Source organism: Manis javanica, chromosome 17 (assembly GCF_040802235.1).
Source record: "Manis javanica isolate MJ-LG chromosome 17, MJ_LKY, whole genome shotgun sequence".
Classification (NCBI taxonomy): Eukaryota; Metazoa; Chordata; class Mammalia; order Pholidota; family Manidae; genus Manis; species Manis javanica.
This window is the reverse complement of record NC_133172.1, coordinates 3,950,934-3,965,197: the sequence shown is the minus strand read 5'-3', so window position 1 is coordinate 3,965,197 and position 14,264 is coordinate 3,950,934. Positions and strand designations below refer to the sequence as shown.

The window sequence follows — 14,264 nt, the reverse complement described above, 5'->3', positions numbered from 1 at the left end:
CATTTTTTAAAGGTTTCAGAGCAGGTGAGCACACACGGAAGGCAGGACGGCAGAAGCAGAGAAGGAACCGAGCGCCAGTTCTAAACGCAGAGCAGCTCAGGGGGAAACGCGGGCCCAGCCCCGGCCGGACGCACCCTCACCTGGGCGGCCGCCATCTCCGCCTCGGCCTCGGGCTGCTCGGGCTCCTCCCCCACCGGGCGCTGTGCGGACACGGCTCACGGCCCCGGAGAAGATGCGCGGATAGCCGGCGGCAGGGCCTCCCCCGGCTCCGCGCCGTCCGCGGGCAGCACCCTGACACGAGGCCCAGGCCGCCCTCCGGGCCCGGGTCTCCGGACGGACGTGGGAGCGCGAGGATCGTACACCGCGAAGTAACCACCTGCGACCGCCGAACCGTCCGGAAGCAGGAACGGGGGACCCGCCTCGCCCTCCCCGCGGGACGTAGCAGCCGCGCAGGCGCAGCAGGTCCGGCGTCACCCCGCGCACCCGCGACCCCGGAAGCGGCCTGGGGCTCCGCCCCCTAAGGTTTTAGGGAGGGCGGGGCGCCAGGGAGGCTCGGTCCGTTAAGGACGGGCGCTGTCCGGGGTCAGGGGTCTGTAGCGGTGACCCCAGGGGGGCTGACATTGCCCGCCCGGGCGTTAAACCCCAGCCAACCAAGGCGTGTCAGTCTCAGCGGGACTCTCCGACTTCTTTGCTTCTAACCCTTTATATCCCTGTGTTGATACTATTATTGATTCCTAATATCTTTTGTTCCCTGACCCGGATAACCCGCCTACAGGGACCTTCTTCCCTGTTTTCTTCCATGAGAGGGAGACTAATAGGAGAAAGGGAAGCAGAAATTCATTAGCAAAGACACCTCCTAAGACGTGGGAGAGACCCAGGCAAATTGAGTACTTCCCTGAAACCTGAGTCACCCCCTCCAATCCATCTCTACCTGAAGACCAAAGACGCTGGGGATGGGGATGGTTTGAGGAGGTTATCAGGACAGGAACTTGAGTCAAGAATGGGGTTGTTACCAGATTCAAGTCCATGCTGTCCCTACTGATAATACAAAAGGGAAACTCCTTGGTTTTCAGAGCTTATTCTAGATACACTATCATTCCTCAGTCCCACTGAATCCATCGTGAGCTTGCTTGGGCTGAAACCCACACAAGGCAACATGTAATATAAAATAGAGAGCAAAGTAGGAAAATCTTCAAAGATACTGAATCGATGTGGAGATAGCGCAAAAGGACTATCATTCGTTTTTCCACTGTTATCAACTACATAAATTATTACATAATATGCAATTTTTTTCGCCAAAAGTAATTGGATTTGAGTTATAAATAAGTAGCAAAATATTTTGGGGGTATAAATAAACTAGTCTTTATACAAAAGTTTTTTACAAATGGAATTTGAGACATAAAATATTGCGCACTGAAAAAATTCAAACGGGAAACACAAGAATGAGCCTGAAAATGACACGAGATTATTGCAAACCATTGAAAATATCAGAAGGCACATTTGAAGCTGTAAACTACCAAACCCTTAGTTTGCACTGCTATCTGCATCCTTCAAGTCACCTCTTCCATAAAGGCTTCTTTACTAACTGTGTGAAGGACAATTGTCCTATCTTGATCAACAGAATATGAGCATTTTCAGAACAGACATAGTTAGCACCTCCATCCAACACATCAAACCTAAGTAACAGCAAAGAAATTATAGTTCAACAAATGTGACTTGATCATGTTATTTATACAGAGCTGAGTGAGGCAATGAGGTCCAACAAACTCATTCTCATATACACGTGGCTTTTACTGAAATAACTACACTGAAAATCATGGAAATTTGTCTCTAATTTCTAGAAGACAAGTAGTGACTGTGGCATCTTACAAGACTGATGGACAGTGACTTCAATGGGGCATGGGGGGGACTTGATAATATGGGTGAATGTAGTAGCCACAATGTTTTTCATGTGAAACCTTCATAAGAGTGTATATCATCATTAGTAGAATAAAAAGACATCCTACAGTACGGGAGAATATATTCATAAATGACATACCCAATAAGGGGTTGATACCAAAATGTACAAAGAAGTCATGCACCTCAACAAACAAAAAGCAAATAATCCAATTAAAAAATGGGCAGAGGAGCTGAACAGACACTTCTCCAAAGAAGAAATTCAGATGGCCAACAGACACATGAAAAGATGCTCCACATCGCTAATTATCAGAGAAATGCAAATTAAAACTACAATGAGATATCACCTCACACCAGTAAGGATGGCTGCCATCCAAAAGACAAACAACAACAAATGTTGGCAAGGCTGTGGAGAAAGGGGAACCCTCCTACACTGCTGGTGGGAGTGCAAGTTAGTTCAACCATTGTGGAAAGCAGTATGGAGGTTCATCAAAATGCTCAAAACAGACCTACCATTTGACCCAGGAATTCCACTCCTAGGAATTTACCCTAAGAACGCAGCAATCAAGTTTGAGAAAGACAGATGCACCCCTGTGTTTATTGCAGCACTATTTACAATAGTCAAGAAATGGAAGAACCTAAGTGTCCATCAGAAGATGAATGGATAAAGAAGAGGTGGCACATATACACAATGGAATATTATTCAGCCATAATAAGAAAACAAATCCTAACATTTGCAACAATGTGAATGGAGCTAGAGGGTATTATGCTCAATGAAATAAGCCAGGTGGAGAAAGACAAGTAGCAAATGATTTCATTCATCTGTGGAGTATAAGAACAAAAAAAAAAAACTGAAGGAACAAAACAGCAGCAGACTCACAGAACCCAAGAATGGACTAACAGTTATCAAAGGGAAAGGGACTGGGGAGGGTGGGTGGGAAGGGAGGGACAAGGGAAAAGGGGGCATTTCAATTAGCACACATAATGTAGGTGTGGGGCATGGGGAAGGCCATATAACACAGAGAAGACAAGTAGTGACTCATATGCTGATGGACAGTGACTGTAACGGGGTATGTGGTGGGAACTTGATATTGGGGGGAATCTAGTAACCACAATGTTGCTCATGTAATTGTGTATTAATGATACCAAAATAAAAAATTAAAGAAAAAAGACTGTATATCAAGGATACCTTAATAAAAATAAAAAATAGTTTATCTGTAATTTCTATAGAGCAGAATATAATCTTAAGGATCATAAAAAACACAATCCATTACAGTTTAGATCAAATACCAATAGTTGTCAACAGAGGATTACATCAAAATTCAGTAGGAGTGATTAGAAATCTGTGTAGGGTCTCAGACCTCCCATGTCTGTCCACAATTTTAGTCAGTGTCTTGTGAATGATTTTGTCCTGTGTGGGTATGTTACTGAACCAATTTCTACCCCAGAAAAATCCCTTCCCTAGACACAAGCATTTACCCAGGCTCTGGTACGCCTCAGTTCTGTACATAACCTGTGTCAGATTGAAATAGAAAAATACTAAATTCCTTCTGCTGCCAGGACAAGGGGCTTGAGGTGACAGTTATGACAGCCTCTGCTTGCGTGGGAGGGAGGCAGCCAGACCCCATAATATGGGTGTGTGACTCGGGAACCTCAGTTCCCCACCGACATGCAGTTATAATCTCACCTGCACTTTCAGTGACACTGCCTGATGGGGCAGCGGAAAGTAATCTTAGAAAAACTTGCTTGCAGTTTCCAATTCCCATAAACAATTGTAAGTTTCTAGTGAGCATCTCTGATGACATCAGCTGAGGGTTTTCGAGGTGTTTTTTATTTTCCTGTAATAACTGGATGCAGAGTCTGCTTGGTGGAGACAGGAAAATGCGGAGATCTGACCCACGAGAGAATTGCAGTGAAGCCTATGTCTTTTTTTTATATCATTAATGTACAATTAAATGAACAACATCATGGTTACTAGACTCTCCCTATTATCAAGTCCCTCCCACATACCCCATTACAGTCATTATCCATTAGAGTAGTAAGATGCTATAGAATCATTACTTGTCTTCTCTGTATATACTGCCTTTCCCGTGTACCCCACCCTGCTACATTATGTGTGCTAATCATAATGCCCCCTTTCCCCCCCCTTATCCCTCCCTTCCCACCCATCCTGCCCAGTCCCTTTCCCTTTGGTAACTGTTAGTCCTTTCTTGGGTTCTGTGATTCTGCTGCTGTTTTGTTCCTTTAATTTTTTTCATTGTTCTTATACTTCACAGATGAGTGAAATCATCTGATACTTGTCTTTCTCTGCCTGGCTTATTTCACTGAGCATATACCCTCTAGCTCCATCCATGCTGTTGCAGATGGTAGGATATGTTTTCTTCTTATGGCTGAATAATATTCCATTGTGTATATGTACCACATCTTCTTTATCCATTCATCTACTGATGGACACTTAGGTTGCTTCCATTTCTTGGCTATTGTAAATAATGCCGTGATAAATAGGGGTGCATATGTCTTTTTCAAACTGGGCTGCTGCATTCTTAGGGTAAATTCCTAGGAGTGGAATTCCTGGGTCAAATGGTATTTCTATTTTGAGTTTTTTAAGGAACCTCCATACTGCTTTCCACAATGGTTGAACTAGTTTACATGCCCACCAGCAGTGTAGGAGGGTTCCCCTTTCTCCACATCATTGCCAACATTTGTTGCTGTTGTCTTTTGGATGGTGGCCATCCTAACTGGTGTGAGGTGATATCTCATTGTGTTTTTAATTTGCATTTCTCTGATAGTTAGGGATTGGAGCATCTTTTCATGTGCCTGCTGGTCATCTGAAATTCTTCTTTAGAGAACTGTCTGTTCCGATCGTCTGCCCATTTTTTTATTGGATTATATGCTTTTTGTTTATTCAGGTGTGTGAGCTCTATATCTTTTGGATGTCAACCCCTTACTGGATATGTCATTTATGAACATATTATCCCATACTGTAGGATGTCTTTTTGTTCTAGTGATGGTGTCCTTTGCTGTACAGAAGCTTTTTAGTTTGATGTAGTCCCACTTGTTCATTTTTGCATTTGTTTCCCTTGCCCAGGGAGATATGTTCATGAAGAAGTTGCTTGTGTTTATGTCCAAGAGATTTTTTTTATTAAGGTATTATTGATATACACTCTTATGAAGGTTTCACATGAAAAAACAATGTGGTTACTACATTTACCCGTTTTATCAAGTCCCCACCCATACCCCAATGCAGTCACTGTCCATTAGTGCAGCAAGATGCCACAGATCCACTATGTGCCTTCTCTGTGTTACACTGTTCTCCTCGTGATCCCCCACACCATGTGCACTAAACATAGTACCCCTCAGTCCCCGTCTCCCTCCCTCCCCACCTGCCTTCTTAGTCCAAGAGATTTTTGCCTACATTTTTTTCTAAGAGTTTTATGGTTTCATGACTTACATTCAGGTCTTTGATCCATTTTGAGTTTACTTTTGTGTGTGGGGTTAGACAATAACCCAGTTTCATTCTCTTACATGCAGCTGCCCAGTTTTGCCAACACCAGCTGTTGAAGAGGCTGTCATTTCCCCACTGTATGCCCCTGGCTCCTTTATCAAAGCCTATGCATGTAACTGGAGCCTGCACTTCCCTGACAAGTTCACTGTCCTTAAAATATGATCGTCTGTTTACCCTCAGGTTCCTGGGCTGCAAAATAAGGAAGGATCTGAGCAGAGACATGTAATCATACAAGGGCCTGACAAGGGTTTTCAAGAAAAGAAAGGTGATAGGAAAAATATGATACAAATAAGTAAAGCTAAAAAAACTCTAGAGGTTACTTGTACAATTCAGTGGAAATTAATTCAAATGTCTCATTGACATGGATATTTCTAGGAATATATATTTTATGATATTGACCCCAGAGGTGCAAATTATGAACTCTACTCCATCCATAGAATAAACAGCAATATTTATGAAGGAACTCCCACACAGAAACAGCCCCAGATGGTACGGTTTATCCATGATAGTCGCTACACTGAAATAGATAAACACATGCTACTTGGGCAATTCAAAAGTATTGAGGAATACTGCTTTGCAAATAATTTCCCCAAATCTTACAAAGATTGCCACAAATATTTGAAACCTCACCTATGTCTAGGGATCCCACATTATTAAGTATAATATTTGCATATACCACTACCAGTAAATGATTCTAGCAAACTCACATGCAGCTGATACTAGGAATGCAATGGGTTCTTTGTTAGGAAATACATTGATCATCTTTTAAAAGTTAAGAGGAAAGATCACCCTGTTGATAGTTACAAACAAAGCTATTTGGCAGAATTCTGTAGTTGATAATGATTAACAAACAAACAAAAGAAGATATTAGTGTGTTCTTAAGTTGAAAAAAGCTCTAAAGCTGTTCACCCATCTACACGAAAATAGTAGACTAATTCCCACTAAACTCACCAAGAAAGAAAATTAGAAGGCTCCCATTGTTTCTATGTTTACCACCTTATTGGAAGTGCTAGTGAAGACAATTAACCATAGAAAATAAAGGGATAAATTCATATCTGCTTGTAGAAGGTATAAATATATATCGGAGGAGCCCAAAGAATTCAAAATTGTATTGAAACATAAAACAATAAATGAATATATTAGAATAAAACATTAACATACAGTGCATGAGTTTTCATATACACAGATTCTATTCAGTTACAATATATTACGGGAGACTGAAATTGTTAAACATATAATGATAGAAATAAATGTAACAAGAAATATTTAGAGCCTGTGTAAGTGCAAAATTATTAAGCATACCACATGATAAACATGCACACACATACACACACTGACATTTGGAGAAAAGGAAAAATGAAATATTTATGGATAGAAAGATAAACCTAATATATATAATACCAGATATTTGTCTGAGAGTAGAGATTTAATTGCATAAGCAAAAAATAAATTCAGGAAAACCCTGAAAAAAAACACGAGGGAAACTACTTCTGCTAGATATTATATCACAAAACCTCTCTAAATAAAAGAGTGTGGTATTTGTATGAATTTGACTGACAGGTTCATTGGAATAGAAATTTCAGAAGTAGACCAAAATGTATGGAGAAATGTATGGGGAAAGTTAGGGTTCTTATGGCCAGGATCCTCACCTGAAGTTAAACTACTTGGTAGGTAATGTAACTGACCTACTGCTAGGCTAATGGGTCCAAACCCATAGGTAATAAGCTATTATTGCCTGAGTCAGTATATAAAGAGTTCTGCCCAGTGCTGTGGGCACAGGCAGACACAAGGAGGATTGCAACTCTGCAGACTGTTAGATGGAGACGTAGTTCTAGTGCACAACCTATCACCAGGAGAACAAGCCTGGTAATAAACCCTTTTATCCCAAGAACGTTCCACTGTCATTCCTTGGTCTCATTGAACCTATCATGAACTTGCCTGGGGCTGAAACCCACTGGCAAGACAAAATGTAATATAAAATAGAGAGCAATGTGGGAAAATCATGTCTAGTAACTGGTGTTAGAATATTAACATAACCATACCGAAGAAAAAAATGTTAAAGAAGAACCATTCTCCTCACACATCCAGAAAACATGACACGTACTGAAGGTATTTGCTAGGTCAAAACTGACCTAGAACTAAGAGAGGTTATTAGAATAAGACAGAGGCATACATGAAAATACCAATGTCCCATCTATTCCAAAAGAGAAGCAGAGACAAGGCAGATATCAAAAAACTGAAATTGAACTTTCAGAGATGAAAAGCACAATTTCTGAGTTGAAAAGTACTCTAGGTAAGATCAATGGCCAATTTGACATTGAAAAAGACAACAAAATCAGCCACTTGAAGGCATAACAGAAACACTACATTAAAGAAAACTCAGGGACAGAATAATCCACAATGGTGTAAAGAACAACAGTGAAATACTGGAAAACAAATACGTGGACAATTGGTTTCCCTAAAGGAGATGGCTGGGTGAGGTGCATGCTCCCTGAGAGGGAGGACTATACAGATGCACCTGTCAATCAAATGACCCCAGACCTCGCGAGTCAAAGAAGTGCCTCGTAACCAGAATGCAAGATATAAGTGTCCCACCTAACAGATCAAAGCCTTTGTCTCCACCGACCCTGGTCCACTCCTCCGTCCAGTGTACTCAAATAAAACTTTCCTGGGCTTTGCTACGGTGTCTTTGCCTTTCAATTCTTTGTTGTGGGTGGGTACAAGGACCAAGGAGAACAAATTCAACCTGTCACAGAATGACCCAGGATGTATTTCATGTGAATAATTATATCACTTCAGAAACAATATTTTGAAAACATAAAGGTAAGAAACTTCCAGTTTCTACTCTAGCACGTAAGGGGCTTGGAAGTGATCATGCCCTCCCACAAAATTTTAAAAAGCTAGATAAAATGAAAACCATTCACTTCCTTAGTTTAATCAGAGAACTCAAGTAACAGGGCAACCTATTGCCCCCACCAAATGGAGAGGCTGATAGGCAAACAAGAGAATCACAGATCAGCAGAGCAGAAACATGAGCAGAACTGCAGGGCCAGCAGCACGGCGCACCAAACTCAGAGGCCGCAAAAGCAGACGTCGACGGGGGCTACACTAAAGTACAGTTTCTTCGCAGCGATGGAAACAATCAGCTACATAAGGCGACCTAAGGAAGGGAGACAATATTTGCAAAATACAGCTGATAAGTGCCTCATATACAAACGATCTAAGAAGCTCACTCAACTCAATAGCAAAAAATAAATAAGTAACCTGGCTAAAAATGGGCAAAAGACTTAAATATTGATTTTTCCAAAGAAGACATGCAAATCCCAATAATTACAGGAAGAGATGCTCACCGTCACTATTTTTATCACCAAAATGCACATCCAGACCACAATGAGGTATCACTTCACACCTGTCGGAATGACCATCTCCTAAAAGACAAGAGACAGTAAAGGGTGGGAAGGGTGTAGAGAAAATGGCCCCCTGTGCGCTGCTGGTGGGAATGTGAATGGGCACAACTGTTATTGAAAACAGTATTGGGCGGGGGGGTTGCTCAAAAAATTGCAAATAGGACACCACATGAGCCAGCAAATTCCAATTCTTGGTGTATATTCAAAAGAAATGACAACAGGATCTTAAAAAGATGTCTGCAGTCCCATATGCATGACAGAGTTACTCACAGTAGCCAAGATATGAAAACAACGTTAACTGTCCATCTCTGGATACATGGATGAAGAAGATGTGGTCCATGTATACAATGGGATATTGTTCACCTGGGAGAAAGAAGACCCAGACATTTGTGATAACACGGATGAACCTAGACAGCATTATGCTATGGAAGATAAGCCAGAGACAAGTAGTGTATGGTATCACTTATAAGTGGGATCTAATTTATTTAACCAGTTGATCCCTTAGAAACAGGGAGTAGAGTGGTGATTGCCAGGGCCGGGTATGGGGGTAACTGGGGGAGGTGGGTCAAAGGGAACACACTTTCCGTTATAGAATGAACAAGTTCTGAGGATCTAATGTACAGTGTGGTGAATATAGTTAGCACCATCCTATTGGGTATTCGTAATTTGCTAAGAGAATAGACCATGAGCATTCTGACCAAACAAACAAAAAGGTAACTATGTGAGGTGATGGATGTTAATACATCACCTCACAATGGACACTATACCAAGTCATCACATTGTATCCTTTAAATATATTCCAATTTTCTGTTTCAACTTTATCTCAATAAAACTGGGAAAAAAGGAAAATTATGTTCTCGGTGGACATGACAGGGCATTAAATAAAAGGTGAGTGACATATATCCATAGTTAAAAAAAAATCACAAAAATTCAGTTTTCCTGTTTGTTATGCTTCGGAATATTGGAGACTGTTGAGAACTAGGCTTGGGGTTGATAAATGATTGTGCATTGAGTCCCCTATACAGAATTTTATTGTTGTTAACAACCATTTGATCAATAAATATGAGAGATGCCCTCTCAAAAAAAAAAAAATTATCCTAATAGTAAAAAAAAAAAAAAAATTCAGTTTTCTGAAAAGTCAAGTGTAATGGAGTTAATTTCAATGAAAGTCTTAACAGATTATTCTTAGACTATAACAAGGCAATTCAAAAGAACAAACAGGTGCACAAGGACAAAAGTATCGAAGACAGACACACTTGAAGAAGGACCACACTGTGAGGAGTTCCCCCACCTTAAGTCACTACATATTTTAATAAATAGCAGTAAACAAAGGTGGGAGCGTCATAATAAGAAACCCGGAGTTCCTGCTGGCCCACGTCCCTTTCCCACAGCCCGGGCTCTGCACCCACCTTCTCCTGATGCCACCCTCCCCCTGTGCTCTCACCCTTGCCCTGCTCTGTCGCAGGCCCGAGCACGGTCACAACCCCAACACTATGTGTTCCTAGCGCCTTACCTGCAGTGGGGATGCTCACATCACCTCGTAACTTTGGACAATGTAATGTCACCCTCAAGTGACAAGTTGGTATAGAGTTGGGAGGAACATAAGGGGGGGATGGATAAAAGAGGTCTGGAAACGCAGTTCTTTCATTCGTATATGAACACCTATAGACACACATGCGTATGCTATGTGAATTTAATTTCTGAATGAAAACGTGGCTGTGAGTTGGCATGGGTTCACATAACACTGAGTGTGTTTTAAGGTGACTGTGTACTTCTATACAGTTAAGTCTGTGGAGAAGTGTGTTGGTGGTGGAATGTGTGTGTGAGGTGTATGATGAGTATGGGAGGCTATGTGACTGAATATTTCAGTGTACAGACATGTGGTGGGGGCGTTTGGGGCCGGTCACCATGACGGCTCTTATACCTGAGATGGAAATGGAGAGAAATTAGATAATGGACCTGCAGCAATTGTGGATTTGTTTGTAGGCAAACAAAAGATTTTTTTTCCATTTTAACAATTATCTTTTATTCAATGCATTGGTAAATATAGCCATAATTCATTTAATTGCTGTGTTAAAATAAGCAGTCCATTGTAACAATAAACCATACTTTATTCATCCAATTCTTTTTTATTTTTTATTTTTTATTTGTATTTATTTATTTATTTATTTTTTGAGAGGGCATCTCTCATATTTATTGATCATATGGTTGTTAACAACAATAAAATTCTGTATAGGGGACTCACTGCACAATCATTAACCAACCCCAAGCCTAATTCTCAACAGTCTCCAATCTTCTGAAGCATAATGAACAAGTTTTTACATGGTGAACAGTACAAGGGCAGTCATCACAGAAACTTTCGGTTTTGATCACGCATTATGAACTATAAACAATCAGGTCAAATATGAATATTCATTTGATTTTTATACTTGATTTATATGTGAATCCCACATTTCTCCCTTATTATTATTATTATTATTATTATTATTATTATTATTATTATTATTATTTTTAGTAAAATGCTGAATGGTAGGTAGATGCAAGATAAAGGTAGAAAACATAGTTTAGTGCTGTAAGAGGGCAAATGTAGATGATCAGGTCTGTGCCTGTAGACTAAGTGTTAATCCTAGCTAGACAAGGGCAACACAACATCCACGGATGCAGAAGATTTCTCTCAAAACAGGGGGGGTGAGGTTCTAAGCCTCACCTCTGTTGATCCCCAATTTCTCACCTGATGGCCCCCCTGCGACTGTGCCTGTCTTAGGTCAAACAAAAGATTTGAATTCATGTTGTATATGTCTTTAGTAATTACAAAAGCAATAAGTGTTCCTTACTGAAAATTCAGCAATAAACTATCATAAAGGACTGTGGCAAACACACAGGGCTGTGGGACTGAGTAAATAGCGTTGGCTTATCTGGTATTTAGAGGAATGATGTTTAAACATCAGATGTTTTTATTTGTTCAGGCCTTATAAGCTTTTTCTTTACCATAGTTATTATTCTACATAGGCCTCCTCTCACTACTGTGTTCAGTACTGTTACACTATATTCTGTACAAAATTTCCATATCTAGAGTTCCAAATTAATTTTCAATGAATGGTCGACTTCATGTTCTTCCTTTTATTCCATCTCTTTGAAATATTTCCCAGGTGTTTTGTCTGCTTGAGTTTCTTTCCTCACACCTTAAATTATGTTGTGCCTTAGTGGGATGAAGATTAGGAGAGAACATACCTTTGCAGAGCGGTATTCCCCAGGGAATCCGACCACACAGGGACACGCGAGCTTGCAGGGAAGTCCTTCACCTGTAGGGTGAGTGTCAAATGTGTAAAGGCTGCCTGCCTTGGTCATTCTTTGGGTCTCAGTTTCATTATTGGGCCTCGGAATCTACATGATTAAACTTTGGCTTTTTGTCTCCAGTTAATTTGTTAGTTGTTAAGATGATCCTTGGGCCGCCTAGAAGAATCTTGTGAGGGGGTAGAGGAAAAATATTTCCTCCCCAACACTGCCTAAGATAATTTAGAGGCCCAGAGCCTATACTAGGAAGAGAGGTAATACCAGAGAGAACTTTTTGTATCAGAAAGTCTTATGTGCATGGCATGCAAGTATTTACCAACCCTTTGCTCCTTTATCTTCCTGTGAATTGTCATCCTGCTCTTTGAAGGCCCAAACTTCTACCCTCTTCTTAGATGAGGACACAGAAACCTCAATTGCCTGGTGGTCTCTGTGCTTCACATCTTTGAGGTCCCTGTGTGTATGAAATTAAACTTGTAATTCACCTGTTAATTTCTCTTATGTCAATTTAATTATTAGGCCAAAGAACCTAGAGAGGAAGGGAAAAGTTTTCCTTCCCTAAACATTCATCCCAGTTGCTAGGAAAACTATAGTGAGACTGTTACTGGAGAGAGGGCCTTGATCTCATCAGGGGAAAGGATTCAAGAATGGACACAAGAAGCAGTTCAGCATTAAGAGTTCACTTGGAGAATAAGGTTTTTAAAGAAAATGTGAGAGTACACACACACCCAAAAGTTAGGCAGGCACAGGCAGACCCGGAAGGGTTTGTGCTGAGGAAACAATAGGGAGCTACTTTTATGTAAAGAGCATGGATATTCACTAAGCAGGATTAGGTTATGAAGAGAACAGGAGGGGTTTGCTCCGAGTTTGGGGGTGCTCCACCCTCACGTGGGGTGGGGGACTTTTTCACTATATTTGGCCTTCGTTGGAACAGTCGTGGTGTGGGGAGGCTTGATTTTTTCCTATGATAATGACAAAGAGGTATGCTTTTGATTATGTTAATGACTGTATAATACGTTTTGGGATGAAATTTGGGACAACTTCTTCTCAATGTTGGAAACATTGGTTTGGGCTAATCTGTTATCTATACCCTCGTTCCCCACCTCTTGCAAGGGCAGCTTACATGGATGGAATGTGCAGAATGAAGGATCCGGCCCAATGTAAACACCGAACTCCCCCTCCCCCTCTCCCCTGTCCGGCTATTTAGCTACTCTAACAGGATAGTTCATATTTTGTACTGAGAAAACACTTAATATATTCTAGAATGGCTATAATTAAACTCGATCACACCAAATTTCGGTGAGAATATTGGGAAATGGGAATAGTCATATATTGCTAATGAGTGTTAAAAGTACAGTAATTTTAGATAAATTTTGGCATTTAATTATAATATTCAACATTTCCCCACTGAACAGGAGCAAAATTTCTCATCCAAAATATGTTCCTCTGGCATAAGGATTATTTTTGTCTGGTTATTTTTAAGAAACAACAGATATACCTCAGATAAGCTCTGAAAACCAACAGGAACTTCCTTTCTGTAACAGACAGTTGCATGCAGAAGGCAAACCTCCAAACCGTAAGGATGTCTCCCTTTGTACCGTGGCGGCTCTATACGTCCAGAAACTCTTCTCAGTGGGGACCGCCAGGACATGAATCTGCGTGACAGCTACATTCTTGACTCCTGTGCTGGTCCTGATAGTTCCCCAAACCGACCCCATCCCCAAACCTTCAGGTAGAGATGGGATCAGAGGGGGTGACTCAAACCATTTCCGGGAAGTACTCAGTTTGCCTGGGTTTCTGCCCCGTTTTAGGCGGTATTTGTGTTAATAGTTTCTGCTTCCTCTTCTCCTATTAATCTCCCTCTTATCGGAGACGAGAAGACGGCAGGGAAGGTCCTGCCCAGCACAGGGAAGAGAGTCAGAGGTTAGGAATCCGTAAGGGTGTCAACACAGGGAAGCAAACGAGTCGGAGAGTCCCGCTGAGTCCGACACACCTTGGTTGCTTGGGGTTTAACGCGCGGGCGGGCAGTGTCAGCCCCGCTAGGGTCACCGCTACACACCCCTGACCCTGGACAGAGCCCGTCACTGACGGCCTGAGCCTCCCCGGCGCCCCGCCCTCCCTCAAACCTCAGGGGGCGGAGCCCCAGGCCGCTTCCGGGGCCTCGG

At 41.5% G+C, this 14,264-nt stretch overlaps 1 protein-coding gene and 1 long non-coding RNA gene across 2 annotated transcripts in view; both read right to left on the bottom strand.

Annotated features, from left to right (window-relative positions):
* LOC140847153 (uncharacterized) overlaps positions 1–447 on the bottom strand; it is a 31,043-nt gene extending 30,596 nt beyond the window's left edge. Inside the window, exon 1 of the mRNA XM_073226427.1 lies at positions 141–447. Within this exon, the coding sequence (XP_073082528.1) occupies positions 141–155 (15 nt within the window). The 5' untranslated portion in view covers positions 156–447. The remainder of the gene's footprint in view (positions 1–140) is intronic.
* Positions 448–5,292: 4,845 nt separating this feature from the next.
* On the bottom strand, positions 5,293–14,202 carry LOC108398593 (uncharacterized). The gene is made up of 5 exons (XR_001853458.3): positions 13,598–14,202; positions 12,040–12,110; positions 9,079–9,171; positions 8,752–8,829; positions 5,293–8,561 (listed from the first exon to the last, which is right to left on the bottom strand). It is a non-coding gene; the product is annotated as an uncharacterized lncRNA (long non-coding RNA).
* Positions 14,203–14,264: the final 62 nt, after the last annotated feature.